This window comes from Lissotriton helveticus, chromosome 3_2 (assembly GCF_964261635.1).
Source record: "Lissotriton helveticus chromosome 3_2, aLisHel1.1, whole genome shotgun sequence".
Taxonomy (NCBI): Eukaryota; Metazoa; Chordata; class Amphibia; order Caudata; family Salamandridae; genus Lissotriton; species Lissotriton helveticus.
The window spans coordinates 265,474,685-265,494,669 of NC_136062.1; the positions used below are offsets into that span (position 1 = coordinate 265,474,685).

A 19,985-nucleotide genomic window follows, 5' to 3' on the forward strand; every position below is an offset into this window, starting at 1 on the left:
CCAGCAGGCTGTGCCTGCTTGGGAGTGCCTGGTGCTGCGTGTTAACATCCCTCTGTGCTTTGTCCTAGTCGGGGGCTGAGATTAGAGTTGTGGCACGGGTTGGTGCAGGATTTAGGGAGAGAGGCCAATTGACAGAGCCACAGGTTTCTGTTGTGTTAGGCTTGGACGCCCCACCCCTGTCCTGTGCTTTCCTCTCTAATTACTTCCTCAGAGAGGCCATCTTTTACTTGCCCCATTTGTGTGCTGGATGAGGAGCTGTTAAGTATAGTTTCCATGGTTGCATAGTGCTTCTTCACAGACCTTTGCCTGTGATGGGCTTCTTCAGTTTGTTCAGAGTGCTTTGAAGGTTCCCCTGAAACCCCTGCTGCTGGCCTGGCTTGGTCTATTGCTGTGACTATTTTTTTATTCAGCTGTGGGCCCGAAAAATGGGTAGATTTCTGCAGAGGGGATTGTTCTGACCCTTTCTCCCAGGTGCCCGCCTTTGCCTTGAATTTGTTTTTCTTTCAGTTGTACTTTCCTGGTGCAGGTCTTCTTTGTAGAAATTGACTAGATGCCTCTTGGGGACTGAGAATCTGTTTGCTGCTTGTTAGCATGGTTGTGGTTTTTGACTTATTGAGCTTCTGAATGCTGGTTTTTTTTGTATATCTTTTTTTATTGATATTTGTGAAATCACAACACTTTCCCAGATCAGCATAATACCATGGATACAGTGTGCTTGATTCCCATCAAACTGATTACATATGTGTACAACATAGGATGTTAACCCTATTTGGGGTGTTTCAATACAATAGAACCCCGCAGAACTTCTGTGTCAGTAGTACTTTTTAGTCCACCTCGAATTTGGTCATGAAAACTGTAAACAAACAAGCCAACAAATAGCTTCTGATCGCTGTTATCTTGTTGGTATCTTGCCTGCGGCCAGTTGGGAAGAATACTGTAAGGTCCCGTTCTTCATTTGTTTTGTTCAGGTGGAGTTTGTTTGCTTTTGACCTCCTTTTTTTTTTTTTAGAACTCTTTTTATTAACAATTGGTCAATCAACAGTACATTGATGTTATGAAATACAGCTTGACATCAATCATTTGGCCGGGAGGTACAGTGGTTACATCAGCAAACGAATAGCAAAATCCGTTATAACTCAGTAAATAAAAAATCCTCCCCCCTAGAACCATGTGACTGAAATTATTAACCTTTGTGTACTACACCCCCTATTTTGCTTCTATATACCTCTGTACTCCTGCCAGCCCTCCCAAACCTCCTCCCACTTGCGCAGGCATAGTCTACCTAGATAGATTGTAGGTTCGGCTCGCCGCCACCAATCAAGGTCAGCATCCCATTCAGCCTCCCTTGAGATAGAGACAGCCTTCCACCCCGTGCTATATTGCGGTTGGCCACTGCTGAAGCCAGTGCTAACCAGATTCTTTTATATATTGGCCAGGTCTCCGCATCTGGGATAAGAAGTAGCTGCCATTTAGCTTCAAGAGGGATTGCCTGTCCCACCTTCTCAGCCATTATCCATACTACGTGTGCCCAATATCTCTGGATCACTGGGCATTCCCACAGCAGGTGATACAAGGTCCCTCCTGTCCACATCCCCTTTGACCTAATGTAGTGTTAGCCCTCCTTATGCGGTACAACAGTGACCTAGAATAATAAGTCTGTGCAGAATCGTTAATTGGACCAGCCTAAAGCAAGATCTTATAGCCACCTTCCTTGGACACTGTATGGCCTCTACCCAGTCCTCATCCTCCAGTGGGCCAACATCTCTTTCCCAAACTTCCCTCAATGGCACCAGAGGGTCTGTGGAATCATTCACCAGTTTTTTTTGAAGACGGCTGAAATTGCCCCGTCTATCAGGGGTCCATCAACAGGCGGTCCTCAAGTGGGGCCACCTCAGAGATTGCTCCCCCTTTCGGAGGTGGCCCCGCAGTGCATGTCCAATTTGTAAGTATTGGAGCCTCTCTGCATCCCCCAATTCGTAGTCTTGTTTGAGAGTTTCAAACGAGACGTATGCCTGCCCCCTCCACACATCACCAAATATCGCCAGACCGTTTAACTCCATTTCGTGAAGCCCCGTAAGCCCCCCACCCCAATGAAGATCACTGTCCCAAAGTGGTGTCATCTCTGTCAGTTTGCCATCCCAACCAAAGTATTTGGTGGTTTTCCTCCACACCCTCACTACTGTCTGTGTGTGGAAAGGCAAGTCCTGCTCTGTCTTTCTTCGATATAGAAGAGGAGGGTATCCTCTGTCGTCCATGGCCATTCAGTCCACTCTCTAGGCTGGATCTTCTCGGTCAGCAAATACCCAATCTTTCACAGATACCACTGGGCTGCTCAGTAGTATTCTTCTCTCTATACACTTCTCTCTGCAGTTTATGCAAATCTATACAGGAAATGGCATGGGTCCACGACAGTAGTCTGAGTTCTGAGTTTATCTTTTGAAACAAATATTCAGGATTCGGTAGAGCGTATTTTGTAGGATGTATAGGATGCGTGTGAAAGTCCTCATTTTAAAATTGTCTGTCTGACCCATCAGCAAGAGCAGAAGCGTCTGCCAGTGTTGGGCATCTCTGTGGAACCGGTCCAGCTGCATGGCAAGGTTCTTAGTGTAAAAGGCCTGTGTCTCCCTAGTCATGTGCACGTCCAGATACATGAAGCCAACTATTTCGACTAGGACCTTACACCTGGAGTAAGGTTCCCCCCCCCTACTAATGGAAACAATAGGTACACCTCCCCACCCCCCAGTTGATTCAGTATCCGTAGTAGTGCATTGGCTTCATGACATACAGTAGGGCATTGTCTGCATAGAGTGAGATTCTTTTGTCCCACTCCCTGTACACTGGGATGCCCCATATGAGGGGTTCTTGATGAACCCAGTCAGCTAGTGGCTTTAGAGCCATGGCAAAGAGCATTGGGGACAAGCAACAGTCCTGCCTGGTACCTGTGCCAGAGGGCCCAAGTAGAGGAGTTTGACCCAGCTGATAAATTTAGACCCAAATTCGAGACGTGCCAGTACAGCAAATAAGTAGCGCCATTCCACACTGTTGAACTCCATTTTGCGTGGAAGGACACTGGTGTCACCTGTTCCGTGAATCAGGCCACAGTCACGTGCATAATCTCATACAATCATCTCAGGTTTAGTCGTGTCCCTCTATGCGTCATAAATCTGGATTGATCCAGATGAATTACTGTTTGCCTTAGCCAATACTTTAGCTTCAAAGTTGAGCAGCAAACTGGGTCTATATGACCCACATTCCCTCAGCGGCTTGCCCTCTTAAAGGATTATGACTATAACAGCTGTTGTTTGGTCATCCTGTAGAGAACCTTCCTTTATAGCCCCTTGAAACATACTCTGGAGGTGTTTCCCTGTTTTGTCCATCATGCACTTAAACCACTCCAGCGGTAGGCTGTTTGGTCTCATCGCCTTTCCCAAATGCAAGCTTTGCACTGCCATGATCAGTTCCTCTACCGTCTGGTCTCCATCGAACATTCCCCGGTCCGCGTCTGTCAACTGGGGGAGAGTTGGGTCTCTCAGATATTTTTCAGTGAGTTGGGTCTCTCAGATATTTTTCAGTCTTCACTGAACATCTCAGTTCAGGGGGTATATAGAGCCGCTTAATATGTCACAAACGCCTCAGCAGTCACCCTTCCAGTAGTGTGAAGCTTCTCTACCCCATCCAATAGTTCATGAACTCCGCTACATTCTCTGTTTCATCTTTCTAATCACACTAGTAATTTACTGACCTTGTTCATACGTCTTGCAAGCGATGTTGGGTGGGCAGGGCCTGGGCCCGAGCACTATTTTCCATCTGTGCTCCGAACTCGTGCTGTCAGAACCTCAACTGATTTCCGAGTGGGGAAGACACCGTCTCCCCCCACTGCCACACAGGCTTCCAAAAAAGCAATGTCATGCTCCAAGGCAGTGCCTTTCAGTTTCTTCTCTTTCTTAATTGACCCTATTTGGGCTTGGCCTTGGATCACCGTTTGAATCCCTCCCACATCACCAGACAGATGTCACTCCTGTTTTGGGGCGGCCATCTGGGAGAGATGGAGAACAGAGGCCTCTTGTGTCCGGCAGAATCCGGACTCCATATTAACCTGCTGGAACTCCAGCGATTACAAATGACTGAACTAATAATGGTGACCTTTTTAACTTAAAAAAAAAACATTGTAGTCCCAGTGGCAAATCTTTTTCATTCCGTAATTTATAGGTCTCAATACATAACCTATATAATAAAAACATTCAATCCCAGCATTGTATTCACTCCTCTCTTTCTTTACTCTATATGTTGTAACATTTAGATAATTCAGTCAATACAAAGTGGAATTATTCCACTCCGGTCGCTAACAGTAACAGATACCAGGCTGCCCTGAAGTGGTTGCACCTAGTCTTAGCCAAAAGAGACATTGCCAAGGCCTAGAAAAATTAAACTTGTGCGGTCCTAGAGGGGTGAAGTTGGCATAGACAGGCTCCTGAGCCTTGAAATTCCAATCTACGCCGCTAGAGGTAGTCCACAGAAACATTATAAACATTATAAAATATGGTCTGACTGCACCCACTGCAGGGGGATCCTTATGGAAAGACTAAACACTGCTGTTTCGAAGGACCACATTTCCTCATCTAGGGCTGAGACAAACTCAAAGTAAAGAAAAGTGGGTGGAGGAGCCAGTGGTGGCACTTAGAGGTCATATTCTTTTATCGAACTGTCAACAGTTGGGGGTGGGGGGGTGAGTCTCCTATAAAGGTGGCACACTTGCGGTAGTGGTTCTGATGTCGATGTGTATGTATATCTGATTTGAACTCAGTAAAGTGTGGTATAACCATATAAATATAGTGGAATTGTAGTTGTAAGCTTAGATATGATTACCAGTAGTTCTGCTAAATATTGATCAGGATTGTGCCTTATTGCCTATCTATTGTTGTCAATAGTCTCCTATCCACCTTTTGCAGTATTCAATGAGTCAGCTTTACACCTCTGTTTGTCAGTAAACCTTTCAGCTAAAAGAAAGACCAGATGTGCTTTTGTTGTCCCCTGCTTCACAGGCAAGTGCTTCACACCTTTCACACTGATCTGGCATCACTAAAGTTACTGTGCAGGTAATTGCACTATATTGGGGTGTACCCAATAAGATAGTTTCAGTAATCTATGTGGCTTCTCTTTAAGTTTTGCTAACCGTGAAACCAGGGAAAGTTGACTAGTAAACGTGTTCATGAACACTAGTCTGTGTGCATCCTGTCAAATTGTTATAGGGAGACACAGGAGTATAAATACATCAGTTTGTCTTCCGTCCTTGCCGTTTCATTTTTTGCATTTTTACTAGCGATTTTTCCATTCTTTTGTGAGTAGATGTTTCAGTTCTACAAAGCTATTTAGGTATAGAGACTAACAGTAATGAGTTTACAAATAAATACTTTAAATACAATTTACAATAACACATTAATAATTTGGCACTCCACAAATCTTTAACTGCAATATCTATTTAAAACATCTATAATACCACTCATGTTTTATTCTTAATAATGCAAACCTATATATACTTATATATTATTACATATCCTTGTTTGTTAAAGTTAACATTGCTGTTTAAACCAAATCCGAGTGAAAAAAGCAGGTTTCCCACTTCACATACATCTTAACTCAGCACCTGCAGTGTTAGGCAATTGGTGTAGGTTTATTACTTTCTTCTATACACAAAACTCGGGAGTATATTATGGAAAAATTGGTCTTTATAACAAACTCATTTGTTGCATTTTATTTCTTTATTTGTTTGGCGTGGACCATCCACACCAAGGAACTATACGCAAAGTACCATATTGCCACCATATTGCATTGTAGAAAGCCAGCGCCTTTGTACATTTTTTCTCCTTAACAGATTTTTCCGTAAGTATAAACTTATTTTCCTACACTCCCATAACGGTTTTGGGTGTTCAGTCACCTTCTGACTAAGGAAAGGTATTTACTCTGCCTTTGCCATTGTTGAATGGTCACAAGCTCACGTGTTTAGGTACTTTCACCATGCCTATTCCCATTCCGTGCGTAGGATTTACTGTACTGTATTATGTGAACGTGGAGTAGACATGAGACTAAACAAATTGAGCGCAAAGGCCCCTTGTGTTGAATTCCTTTTAGTCATGATACCAGAGTGAAAATACCTTTGTGAATCCATAATAATTATGTGAGATAAATATACATTGAAAATTAGATCAGTTGCCGAATCAAATTTCAGTGTTTAAAACCTGTTAATACAATGTTGTGTTCCGCAGATTGCTGATGTAGTGAATGCCGTTGGTAACTGCAGCTATAACCAGCTCGTGGAGAAGATAATCCTTTGCAAACAGTCAGAAGACAGTGAGCTGATTAGTCAAGGTTGGTGAGTGTTCTGTGAAGTTGAATGTTAAAGCTTGGCAATTAGACCAACCTCATCAAGATTTCTTATGTTTTATATAGCATATGAATGCATTGAGTAAAACAAAGTCTGCTTCATATTGTACTTATTTCCCCTATTTGTTTTTTATTACCTCCATGATAATGCACGTTGGAGGACCAACCAATTAACCGTAAGGGGTTCTCCAGCCACTGAAGAAGCTACAGTTAAAGTTGTGGTTATAATTGGTTATCATGCCTTAATTTATGTTGAAATAGAAACTCTGAAATAGTAGTAGTGCCTTTTCTTGGTTTGTAGTTAGCGAACTACTTTTTGAGAAATTAGAGTTGGCGTGGCTTAAAAGGCATAAATTAGAGAAATATCTTGACCCTTAATTTGCATATTATCTGATGATTTGTGAATCTGGACCCTGCTGATGCTCTTGGTGGTCTAGGGTGTGAGAAATCGGCTGAATACATAAATTCTGAATTTTATTTAAAAATAATCAGTTTTGGAAACCTCAGCAGCATTATTTACATCATTCATGCATACTACTTAAGTCTCCATTAGGCCATCTGTGTCCTAACTTTTAAGCTCCTGCTGAACACAAGGCAAATATTTTAACTACCAGTTTATGAGTCAAACCATCTCAAAAATTGGGAATCAATCAGGGAATGATGTGGCACGCTACTTACCCGTGATTGTCTCAAGGCGCTGAGGTGTGAGGTCTGGTCAGTCGAAGAGCCAGGTCTTGGGGGTCTTCCTGAAAATGTGCAGAGAGGGAGCGTGTCTGATGTTGATCTGGTGATCGTTCCAGGTCTTAACCACGATGTAGGAGAAGAATCTTCCACCTGTTGTTGCTCTGCGGATGCGCAGTGCTAGCCGAGGTCGGCGAATTGGAGGTTTCTCCTGGATACATGGAAGGAGAATCACAAAACTGTTAGTATGAAGAGTGGCCACATGCACACTGGTTTGAAACAACTCATTATTTCAAATGAAATACCCAACTAGTAACAAGTTTCAAATACTGACTATTACACTTACAGTCACTTTTGAGAACACTATGCCAAGAAATGTGTCAACAGTAGTGCAGGAAAGCAGATGTGAGGTGGAAAAAATCTGTAAATTTGCCAAAAACGCTGTCACAAGCTAGGAACCAATTGATGGGAATAAGGGATCAAGAGGAAGACGTTCATGATACTGAGCTAGAGGTCATAGTGGCGGAATGTGTGGTAGAAAATGAAACCCTGTTTGGAAGAGACTCCCTCACTATGCATGAGCTGTAAAACAAGGCATATATGGGCTTGCAGAGTGTAAGAAATTGGATTACTGGTTGAAGGAGGTGAAACCCTACTCAACGCTACAACCACAACTGTTGTCATGGTGAAGTCACAAGTAAATCCAAAATCAACCTCTGCTCAACTCTGGTAGTTTTGCACAGAGCAGTATGGTTAACCTAGAGACAACGTGCGAGGTATTTATGCAGCAGTACACGTAGTAATAAACTGAAACACAACATTAGATGATCTCACACCAATTTAGAACAAGCATTTTAAAAGAATTCGCGAAGAGCTCCTACCTCAGCGCAATGAGATTAAAATATAATGTATGGGAAGGATGTCTACCCTTTGTTGTAAGTTGAAAAAATGATGACTCCAGCACTTCTGATCCCTGTAAAAGCACATAGAGAAGTGAACCCTTATACTTTATACATACTCATTTATTGCGGATTGCTTGTGCTAAGCTATAATTGTACAGACCATTTGTATCTAGCATATCAAAGTGTATTTAGAGACTTTGACACTCAAATGGCATCTTCAAGAAGAACCAAATTGACATTCTTGGACTCAGAGTAAGAATCAAGTGAAGACACACAGTGATGGCTGTAGCCAGAAACTTCAAAATTTGAAGCAAGCCAGAAGCAACATGTTCATAGAATGGATGGAGTGAACTTCTGATGCCAGAAGCTTCGAACAAAAAGTATATTGCAATAGATCCTGGCAACATGGCAGGTTTGGGAAGCTTTTCTATATGCAATGCACAATTGATTAAGGGGGTAACGTCGTTGAAAGGCATGTCTGCTCTTTGAACTCTCTGCAGAACGACTGGTTGTGTCCACATCATAGGAACACATCCAGAGAAGGTTTCTTTCAGTATTCTATTCTTATTGAAAGACAGGGTTTTCAGAAATGTAGGCTGGATCCATGGGCGTGAGGAAGTGCATTTCTGTACTAGGCAGATTGCTCAAATCGATGATAGGAGACCTTGTAAATGGTGGCTTTCGGAAGCTACATTTGTCCTATATTCAGAAGTATTTGTATGTGTGAGCGGAAGTGTTTCATGTTAGTTTTTGATGCTTAGATAAGTACTGTACTGAGGAAGAGTGAAGCAAAGGAGGTGAAATACATGTCATAAGCACATTTTACAGTATTATAAACCAGTAGGGAGCTCAAAAAACATTGGTCCAGAGAGTACTTATCCTAGGAATACACTTAACCCGAGCATATTAACCTGAGAGGACCTCGCCTGAATGGAATAGGAGAAAATCTTATTTTTTTGGGAGTTGCAAAAATTAAAGAGTCATTTTTCCCTTACCACAATACGAACATTAAAGTAGGCTGGTTCGCTTCAGCAGAGTGCCAGACTTTTGATGCTATATTGCTGTGAAAGCAACATCACCTTCTTGATCGCACCAAGTGCAAAATTATGTTTTATCTCATCTATCAAACACTGGCAACTGTTTCTTAACAATTACAGTTGCTGGCATATTGCTGCAAAATTATTAATCAAAATTCACTGCTCCTAATAATGAAGAAGTATCAAAAATGTATTACTGAGTGCATTCAAAGATACATTAATTTATGGAGTACATTTATTCACCAGCTGTGAAAGTACAGAGCCGAGGTGAGAGAATGCTTACTTTTGGAATTATAAAAATGAAAGGAACATAAAACAACTGTACTCATAAAAGCCTTCTGTAGGAAACACCGGCATTAATGAAAGGCAAGCACTATACTGTGGACCGGGTTTGATTGAAACTAAAAGCCTACTATTTTATTCAAAGTGAGACAACCGCAATAAGTAAGTTCCTCAAACTAAAACTAAATGAAAACAAAAAACTTACTAAAGCTTGGTGGATAGTAAGAAGGTCACTTTCTGTCAAGTTCCCTAAGCGTGCTTGTCCCCCTGCTGACTTTTAAAAACGGGTCGATGGTGAAGATGCACAGCAAACGGACTAAAAGAGATTGATTGGCAAAAATAACCAGCATTGGCGGCCACGACGCGAAATGAAAAAAAAAATGCGACACTGCAAGTGCTACTTTGCCGGCGATCAGCTTGCTATAACGCGCATGCCCGCGCGCACTCTTGTGCACGTTCTAGCAAGCTGATCGCCGGCAAAGTAGCATTTCTCAGAGCCCCAAAATGTCTCGGCCGAGACCAGCACATGCTCTGGATCAGACCGAGACCTAAAAATAGAGTAAAGATTCGTAAATAATTTAAGGCCAAAACAACAAAAATCCAATCAGTAGTAACAGAGCTATGCAGTTTTTTTTTAAAACAGTTTTATTTGCCTTTTATTATTCAACAACATAACAGACATGTCATCATTGGTCAGCACACGCTCCCCGTCCTCCCCCACCCACGAGCAACACCATTAAAAGCAATACATCTGCACCGTCCACCTTCCACTGTAACTGTTTATGAGAGGCCCAGAGCTCCTTTATGTCCTTTTGCAGGGTGTGGATGATATCTTCTGCCTCTCCCAATCTGGTCCCCGCCGTTGTCACCCTCTCTGTTAGGTTGCGAAAGTCCTGGCGCAATAGTGTAACTTCTGAGCCCACTTCCCCGATTTTGACCTCTAAAGCCGCGCGGGATGGTTATATGTCCTCTCTGGACTCCCGTATGGCCCCCATCAGGAGGGCCGTGTCTGAGCGCTGGCCCGAGGGGTCCGCCTCTGCAGCAGGGGTGGCCGTCGCATAACGATCCAGCGTGCCCTGTCGCGGGGCCCTGACGGCCGCTTCCTTTTTGCCCATTCAGTATGCACAGGCGGCCACAGCTTCAGCAAGGGCCACTCAGGCTGCTTCTCTCCTCCTGCGCTCCGGCCTACGGGTCTCGCCGTCTAATGCAATCTCCGTTCGCCCGGCCCTGCGTAACCCTGCAATTTCGTTTATGCACAGGCAGCTCGAGGCCCGGTCATCAGCCACAGCGTTCGCGTGTCCGCAGGGAGCGTCAGCTCACCCCCACATCACCAATGCCCGGTCTAGGAATCCTCCGATCATCAGGCTGTGCAGCTGTGTCAGTCTCTAGGCTGGGGGGACGGAGGGAGGGAGGGGAGCGGTGGAGGTAGGATGTATGTCCAGGGCACCAGTTCGACTGCCTCAAGCTCCCTGTTGCCAAGCCGTCCACCCCCAGCTGGCGGTAAGTGTCCCCACCTGCAGTGGCCTCCTGCTCCCTTGGTGTATGGCCCTTCCCCCCAGTCTGCACTGCCACGTCCAGTACTGCCCGGGCCTCGCTATGACCGACGCACCCAGAGGTCTCTTCCGATGCGGAGAACTAGCCGCTAGGCCACACCACGCCGTCCCAATTCCCAGCGCCTACGCTCCGTCTGTGGCTGGCGGCAGGCAGCCGTGTTCCCCCCGCATCGCGGGGCGCTGTCTGATGTGTCTGGCGCCCCGCGTCTCTGTAGGCAATCCGACAGCCCCGCTCAGCGCCGGTCCCTCTCTGCTTCTCCAGATGGGCTCACTGCCTCAGGCCCCTGCTTACGCCGTAGTCCCAGCCTCAGGGCGGCAGTATATGCTTCTGCCGTCTGCGCCCTGGTATCACTCCGGTCCTCCCCACTCACCGGCAGGCAGTCCCGGTGCACCGGACCCCTCGCTCTCTCCGTGACCTCCAGGTACGTTGCACTTGCCGCTGCCTCAAGCTCTTAGGTTCGCCCGCAGGGGTGCCGCCATCTTAGGGCTTCCGCGTCTCTCAGGAGGGTCGCGGTTCGCTGTCGGAGTGCGATGTCAGATATGTTGCCGTTCCGGAGTTCACCCCCTTCCACAGCACGGCGGGATTCTCCTGTTGCTTGTGGCGGCTGTTAGGGGACCTCTGGATACCGATAGGTATGACGTATCTGGTCGGCTCGCCGGAGCTGTGATCGCTCACGGACATTTTGCTGTGCACGCCCCCATAGATATGCAGTTTTAACCCGTTTGTTGCTTCGAACGTTCTGCGCCATTGCTGAACGTTCGAAGAAACGGGTGCGGCCGCATCAGCCAACGGATGTGCGCAGCACTGGCAAGGTAGTGCTTGCGACGACCGTTGGCCGACGGCAGCACTAAAGGGGTTAAAGATTTAAGTAAATATAGCACCAAAAAGCACAAAGCGCCAACTTTGATTGTCACAGTGCGACCAGACAGAATCACAGTTCAGGCTGACCGCGATGGAGCACGGGCAAGCTACATGGGCCACGTTAGTACCTTCAATCTTGGTTGCGGAACATTGCAGAGGATCTATGGGTCTGAGGTCCAATATTTATACCTGGTGCCTGCTTTAAAGTAGGAGAATTTTCTAGAGGCTTCCACCCCCCTGAAGTGTCTGACATATCCTTTCTCCTGCAATGGCCCCAGCTTGTCTGGGGACACACAAGACTAGTGACAACCCCTTTGTGAGTGTGTTCAGGTAGAGCCTTTGTGATGTGTAAGTGTGGTAGATGACAGCTCCTCCCTTAGGATCAGTACTGGAAACCATAAATTGTTTCAAGATAGACTTCAACACAACACCCTATCACAACAATCCAGAGAGCTAACTATAGATCAAGAGCAATTGGCTCTAGTGGATGCAGAAGTGAGTCCGATGTTATTAAACAAGGCTATTTGCAAGGTGACAGACTCAGAACAGGGTTTCGTGAGCACAATTTTTTTGGTGAGGAAAAAAGACAAAGGTTGGCGCCCTGTCATAAATCTAAGGCGAACTAAATACTTTTCTGGTATACAGACATTTCAAGATGGAGGATATCCATCTTCTAAGAGAAATCCTACATAAGAAGGACTGGCTTGTGAAACTGGATCTAAAAGACGCCTTGTCACAATTCCTATGGATAACATTTCTCAGAAATATCTAAAGTTCATCTGGAGAGGGATAACTTACCAATTCAATTGCCTTCCTTTTGGCCTCTCCTTAGCCCCTTGGTGTTTCACCAAGACCAGTAGTCACATCCTTAAGAAGGGGCGTTCAACTGGTAATATACCTAGACGATATGTTATTGATGTCTCAGTGTCAGGAAGAGCTGCTAAAACATATAAATTGGGCAGTAAAGATGTTAGAGGGGTTAGGTTTCATTATCAACATAAGAAAATCAAAGATGACCCAGCACAAAATCTAGAATTCTTAGGGTTCCAGGTCCATACAATTATGGGTCAACTACAACTAACAGCCAAGAAGTTGTCCAAAATAAATAGACGTTTCTTATGCTCTATCCAAAGACTTAGTCAACTTACGCGAACTACCAAGGGTAGTGGAACTTCTATCCTCCTCTGTTCAAGCGGTTTCCACAGACCCATTACACTACAGAGCCTTACAGAGACTGAAATCCTTGGGTTTAAAGAAGGGCCTATGGTATTCAGACAGAATTCCCTTATCATAGGAGGCCCGGGAGGTCCTCCTATGGTGGTGGAACAACCTAGACTGCTTGAATGGCAAGGCGATCTTCGGAAACACCACGGAACATACTGTGGAATCAGACGCACGCAACTTAGGTTGGGTGCAAAATGGGAAAGATAGAGACCGGGGGAAAGTGGCCCCAAGAGGAATTTCCACTCCACATAAACTGTCTAGAAATTATGGCGAGCTTGAATGCTCTGAGGAGTTTCAAGTTTACTCTGAAAAACAGAGTCATCCTCATCAGGATAATACAATATACAGCAGTTTCTTATATCAACTGCCTAGGGGGTTCCAGATCAAAGATACTTGCAGACCTAGCAAAGCAGATTTGGTACTTCTGTTGGAGCCAAAAGATTATACTGAAGGCAGTATTTATCCCTAGCTACCAAAACACAAGGGCCGATTGGAACTCAAGGTTCCTAAGGGATTCAAGCAACTGGAAATTGAATAGCATATGCTTCAAGAAGACTCAGGGCTCATACTGACCTGTTGGCCAGCAGGTTCACTTTTCAGGTCAAACATATTACAGCTTGGGACCAGATCCCAATGTCTAGGCAGTGGATGCCCTGGTCCAATCCTGGACTAATCTGAAATGTTATGCTTTCCCTCGGTTTGCTCTAATCCAGAAAAATCTTATGAAAGTAAGATCAAACCAATGCAAAATAGTCTTAGTTACTCCATTCTGGAATACCCAAGTTTGGTTCCCAGGAACAATGGAGTTCGCAATAGACATCCCTTGTTTAATCCCCGGGAACAGTGGTTTTCTCCAAGCACAGGAAGGAGAGGAACATCCTCTCCTTCTAGAAGGAAACATGAACCTTCTTGCTTGGAAGAATTCAGGAAATTGAAGAGATACTCGGACCTTCAGGAGAAGCTAAAGAACTATTGGATGAGTCATGGGCTCCAGGATATACTGGGGTTTGGAAAAAAGGTGTCGTTGGTGCCTGGAACGGGGTCTGGATCCCGTGGATGCTCCTGTTGTAGATATAGCAAACTACATCACAGGTTTATTTATTTCAGGTCAATGTTATAGAACAGTCAACTGTTATAGATCAGACATATCAGCAGTCCATTCATTAATAAATGACTATTCTATTGGTTCGGATCCTCTGATCTGCAGGGTAATGAAGGGAATAAGACGTAAGCGTCCTCCCAAGACCAGGTATGATTCTCTGTGGAATGTTAACCTCATCTTTGACCTATTCACTAGATGGCTTGATAACTCTTCTCTATTAAAAAAGCAAATATCAACTAAACTAGCAACCTCTGTCTGATATCCTTTAGAAGAATATCAGATGTTAAAGAGTTGGAGATCTCAAATAGGGTTTATTCTCCAGATGGAGTGCATTTCGAAATATAGAAAAGAACCAAGACCATTACTGCACTGTGCTGTCTTACAAAAAATGCAAGGGTTCCTTAGACCAAAGAGCAAGCGAGAACTCATATATACATTACCTCATATTGGCGACAATTCTACTACAATAAAAATGTAATCTGTGAAGGTAAACCCTGCAAAAAAGGTTCTGCAAATAATTTTTGGTACTGAAATTTATAAATACTACAAACCATTGATTCTGAAAAGGTCTTAAACAATGAAAAATACAAAAAGGAAATTCACAAAAAAATGAACGTTGAAAGCTGAAACCCTAGTTGCACTCTTTCGCCATATCTTCTGATTATGAAAGTGGTGCAGCGGATTAGTCATTACAAGGCCCAAATTCTTCTTCTTATACCAAAGGGAGCTTGGGAGGCCTTGGCAGCTAGATTTGTTGGACCTCAGTTGCATACCTCCATTTTATCTTCCTCTGAGATTGGACCTTCTCGCTCAGAGAGGCAGAAAGTGTTTTTAATCCCAAATTGTAACCGTTTGACATCTAGGAACTTGCTGAGCTATCCCTGGCTATTTGTGGTGTGCCTGATAAAGAAATTAGAATTTTATTGATGAATAGGCATTCCTCTGCTAGGGCTGCCTGTTCCAGTGGAAGGACAATTTTACCGCTTGGTATTGCTTCAGAAATGGTCTGACGTTACCTGCTCAGACTGTACACATTCTCAATATGCAGTTTCTTTAGAAAAGAAGAGTCTTGGTAATGGTACGGTGAGGGATTATTTGGAGCGATATCTGCCTGCATGTTTTTCGTCAGGCCAAGATTTTTTACGGTTTATGACCAATAAAACAGTAGCCAAAGTAAGCATTTCACTTCTCATGCTTAGAAGGATACTTTTACATTGAAGTAGGGTATGTCATGTCGTCTGCAGTTTTCAAGTTGCGTAGACTAGTCCAGGCATCTCCAACCAGTAGCTCGGGAGCTACTGGCAGCTCACCAGCACCCTCAAAATAGCTCTCAGAGATGAAGCCAAACCAATCTGATCTCAGGGATTCTGTGTAAATTAAAGAAGGCCGCACTGCTCGTTTCATTACCCGTAAGAGTTAGACAGTCAAACCAATGGCAGGACCTCTTGATAACACTCAAACACACACTCTGTTGGCCAATCAATCAATAAGGGATTTATAGAGTGCACTACTCACCCATGAGGGTCTCAAAGCGCTGGGGAGGTGGGTTGAGGGGGTGGGGGGTGCGGGGGGGTTGCGCAGCTCCGGTCATTCGAAAAGCCAGGTCTTGAGGATCTTCCTGAATGCTTTCAGTGTGGGGCTTCGTCTGATGCTGAGGGGAAGTTTGTTCCAGGTCTTGACCGCAATGTAGGAGAAGGATCTGCCTCCTGTTCTGGCTCTGTGGATGGTTTTGGCCAAGGCCTGGTCAGCAGAGCGGAGGTTTCTCTTTGAGGCGTAGGAGATTCTTCCGTTGAGGTATTGGGGTCCGGTGTTGTGGAGGGCTTTGCAGGTGTGTGTGAGCAGCTTGAAGGTCACTCTTTTTTTTTTTAAGGGGAGCCAGCGGAGGTCTTGTTGGTTCTGGGTGATGTGGTCTTGTCGTGGGATGCTGAGGACGAGTCTGGCTGCAGCGTTCTGGACGGTCTGGAGTTTGTGGAGCAGAGATTTGTTGATTCCAGCATAGAGGGCATTCCGGTAGTCCAGCCTGCTGGTGATGAGTGCAAGGGTGAAGGTCTTCCTGAATTCGGGTGGGGTGTCCATTTAAAGGTCTTGAGAAATATGCAGAGGGTGTTGAAGCATGTGGAGGCTATGGTGTTGGCTTATGGGTCTGTCACATGAACCATCTTTATCCACTTTAAATCTACCTAAGAAGGAGATTGGCCATGTTAAATGCCCTGCTCTATCAGTCACACCGTGTGTGACATCAAAGAATAGTGGCAGCAGTAACCAGGGCTGACCCACCAACGTGTGTGACTGCAAGAACTAGAGTGAAAATGTGTTGGTTGGGATCATGATCAACCAAAGAGCTGAGGGAAGAGAGTATACATCCAGGGCAGAGAAAATTAGAAGCATCACATTAATTTTTGTGTGGGTGTGTGACATTGTGTCCTTCCCTAATAAATAGTATTGGTTCCTTAAAGCTACTCCTAGTGTCAAGGGCTGCCAAATATGTATGCTGGGCCCCATCATAAGAGTATTATCTCTGACGCAATTGTGCCAGTTCATGGTATAATTGTGCCATTGCCATAATATTTTTATCCTTGACTATTTTGGGCATACGAGTTGTGTAATTACATACTTGCTGCCATCACTGACATATTAAGAACATGACTTGCTTGCTTTTAGCCATTCCTGACAGAGTGGCAACCGCTTCTCCCATAATAATGTCCATAACTTATATATGTTGGGCATCCAGCTGTGGCATAGTTGTAACCCCGGTTTAATAGTGGGCACTATTAGCATACCAGATGCATTAATAGTGTTATGGTGAGCAAGATTCCAATTCCTGGGTATTTGAAGGGTAATTTGTCTATCAGAGGCATTTTTACATGGCGGTACTCAACGAAAAGCTGATGTTTAGGGACTGTGTATTTTCTAACAATGAAAACTTATTTGATTTTTAGAGAAAAAAATGATGCTTTTTTTGAAAAGGTTTTTCTTTTGGAAAATTGAGTTTGATTGCTCAAATTGGAAAGTGGTTTTGATAGAAAAATGTGTATTTTTAAAATCTAATATGCTAATGAAGACAAAATATTACAATTCTAAAACACATTTAAACTTGTTAGCTGAATGATAATTCAATTTGAGTTGGGGAATCTTACTGCTGTCGTAGTACCCTTTGTGGGACACAGCATGTGATGATTTGAATTTTACTTGATTGCAAGCATTTAATATTGAAAAACGTTTTCCTAGCTCTTCAGTTAAACCCTCATCAAGGTCAGTTGCCATCCCTTCAATGCCTTAGGCTTGATTAGAGGGGCTTTCTCTTGCACTGTGTTATAGAGTTTTGTGATCAGCCTACTGTGGAAGTGCAACCCAAGAACATAGTCAAGAGCGTGTAGCATGTCCGACTCTCGGGGAAAGGCACTGCCTTTCAGGTACTTCGCAGTCTGTTCCTGCAGGCCTGCACATTCTTTGCAGTCCGAAAGTTCTAGTTGCCGCTGTGCCCACTCTTCCTAGTCGGAGATCAAGGGAGTAGCCAGAAAAATAAAATGCCCCCCATTCTGAGCCCTATGACATTAAACAACATTGAGAAGTGAGCTATACCACATTTTCCAATGAATGCCAGTGAGAATTGTTCACCCAAAACACATCTGCAAATAACGTTCATAATACTGCATTGTATAGCATGGTTTTTAAAGAATTTGATCAACAACTGAATTAACTGTATTTACTTTTTTCTTTCGTTTTAGTCTTTTTTTCATTGTGACATTCTTTCTAGTCCTATTTCTCTCCTGCTTTCTATTGTCCTTTCTTTTATAAATTCCATTTTCTTTTCTTTCCATCTTTCTTTCCGTCAATCCATCCTTCAAGCGTTCCATCTCTCATTCTTCCTACATTTCTTTCATTTTTTATATTCCTATTTCATTTTCTTTTCATCCTTTTTCCTTCGTTCTTCAATTCTTTTGCTGTTCTTTCTTTCTTCTTATGATCCTCTTGTCGTTCCTTCTCCCCTTCATTCCATCCTTTTTTCATTTTCTTCCAATCGCTGTTCTTAACTTCCATCACCCCTCCCCATCTGTTTTCTTCTTTCCATTATTTCAGTCTATTTTACTGCTCTGCATATTTCTTTCCCTCGCTCCAGTATTTCAACTTAGTTATTTATTCCTTGCATCTTTTCTCCTTGCTGTCCTTCTTTCCATACTTCTTTTTATTTATTTCCTTCTATCCTTGTTCTTTCCTTTCTTTTTATTTCTTGCCTTATTTCTATTTCTCTTTTGTGCCGTTTTCCATCTTGCTTCTGTTTTGCTTTTAATTTTTCTCTCCACTTTTGAATTCTATTATCCTTCCTTTTTTCGCGCACTCTCATTCCATTTACCTCTCGCCTTTCTTTACTGTTTAAATATTTTTTCTTTGTCTGTCACTTTTTGGCTTCTTTGACAGCCTATGGCTCTCATCCCACAGCTTTGTCATGGTAATTATTCTTGCCACACTGCAAGTTACAGATCATAAACAATGTATTTTTCTCCAGCAACACCCTCTCTTGAGCTGATAAAGCGGGTGCTTCTCTACGCCCTGATCGGAGTTAGCATTAGATTATTAGCAAGCGGCTGGTCAGCAGAATACAGACATTCTAGTCAAGCTCCGTGGCGGAGTCTGTTCCACATTCTATGCATCGAGCGGTGTCGATCGTGTCTGTAGGGTGGGTATGCACATCTCAGATGCCAATGTGGGGTGAGTGGGCACTGTTGGGCATTGTCTGCCTCTGTGGCATTCTGGGGTAGGTGGGGTGGAACCAGTCAAAGGCGGATTCGGCTTGCGCGCGTGATATAGTTCTATGACAGGATTGCGCAACTCTCCCTATCCGACGAACTGGATCAAAATCTTCCAGCTTAGCCGCAGTCCCAGCCAGCCCACACAAATCTGGTCCAGAGGGAGTGATTTTGAATGAAAATGGGCTCTAGTAAGCAGCATAGGGAGATTAGTGAACAATTAGGTAATTTTGAGCAGTACCACCATTTTGGCAATGGCTAGTGTCCCGGCACGTCCCGGCACGGGACAGCGGCACGCCAATCTGTACTAAAATTAGCCTTTCCAGCCATCCAACATCCCTATCATTCTCATACCAGAGCTGGGACTTATCTCTGCTAAACCAAATCCCTTGGTATCTAATCGCTTTGTCCACCCACTTTAGGGGCATATTCCATGAAAAATCTGGCCATTTTGTTAGTCGGAGAAAAAATTACAGATTTAGATCAGTTGACCTTAATTCTAGTGAGGGCACAAAACAGTATGAATTTGCAGAGCATAGGTGCCAAGTTCTGGGCTGGGTCCATCACATAAACGTTCACTTAGTCCACGTACAATGAGACACTAAGCTTTTGGTTCATATAGTTGAGGCCTCTGTTAGAATCGTGCTGTCTCAAGCATGCATCCCTGTCAAGTATATCTGATCATCACGGGGTTAGATACTTTATCATTAATCTAAAGCCTGGAAATGTGTAAAGGAGCCTGATCCATCGGATGAAGGAGGAGCTGAATCAAATGCATTCCAATATGGAGAAAAGGCCTTTGAAGCATCTTGGAAGACCCCTGCAACTGAAAGTTGTGGGTAAAGAGTATGAAGCACAGCAAAGAGTTTGTGTGCGGTGGAAGTTACCGGGGCAAAGCCTTACTGATCCGATCTAACAATGGTTGGGTAAAGGGGGAGAATTCTGGGTTCGAGGCATGTGGGCTGCTGAATTCATATCTATAGCATAGGTCGCCGCCTAGTGTTGGGTCCGGATGATTGCACATTGTTGTCCTGGAAGAGTCTTCGAAGTATCACGAGATAGGTGGCTCCTCCCCTGGACTACAGTGCGCATGGGCATCGACTCCATCGCCAGATAGTTTTTTTCCGCCATTGGGTTCGGATGTTCTTTCGTTCTCTCAGTTCGGAATCAATATAACTCTCGAGGCCAAAAGGCCTTTTTCTCACTTTATCGT

At 44.1% G+C, this 19,985-nt stretch overlaps 1 protein-coding gene across 1 annotated transcript in view; it reads left to right on the top strand.

The window, feature by feature from the left end:
• MINDY2 (MINDY lysine 48 deubiquitinase 2) overlaps positions 1 to 19,985 on the top strand; it is a 715,083-nt gene that overhangs the window by 385,898 nt on the left and 309,200 nt on the right. The window contains exon 5 of the mRNA XM_078685168.1: positions 6,264 to 6,366. Within this exon, the coding sequence (XP_078541294.1) occupies positions 6,264 to 6,366 (103 nt within the window). The remainder of the gene's footprint in view (positions 1 to 6,263; positions 6,367 to 19,985) is intronic.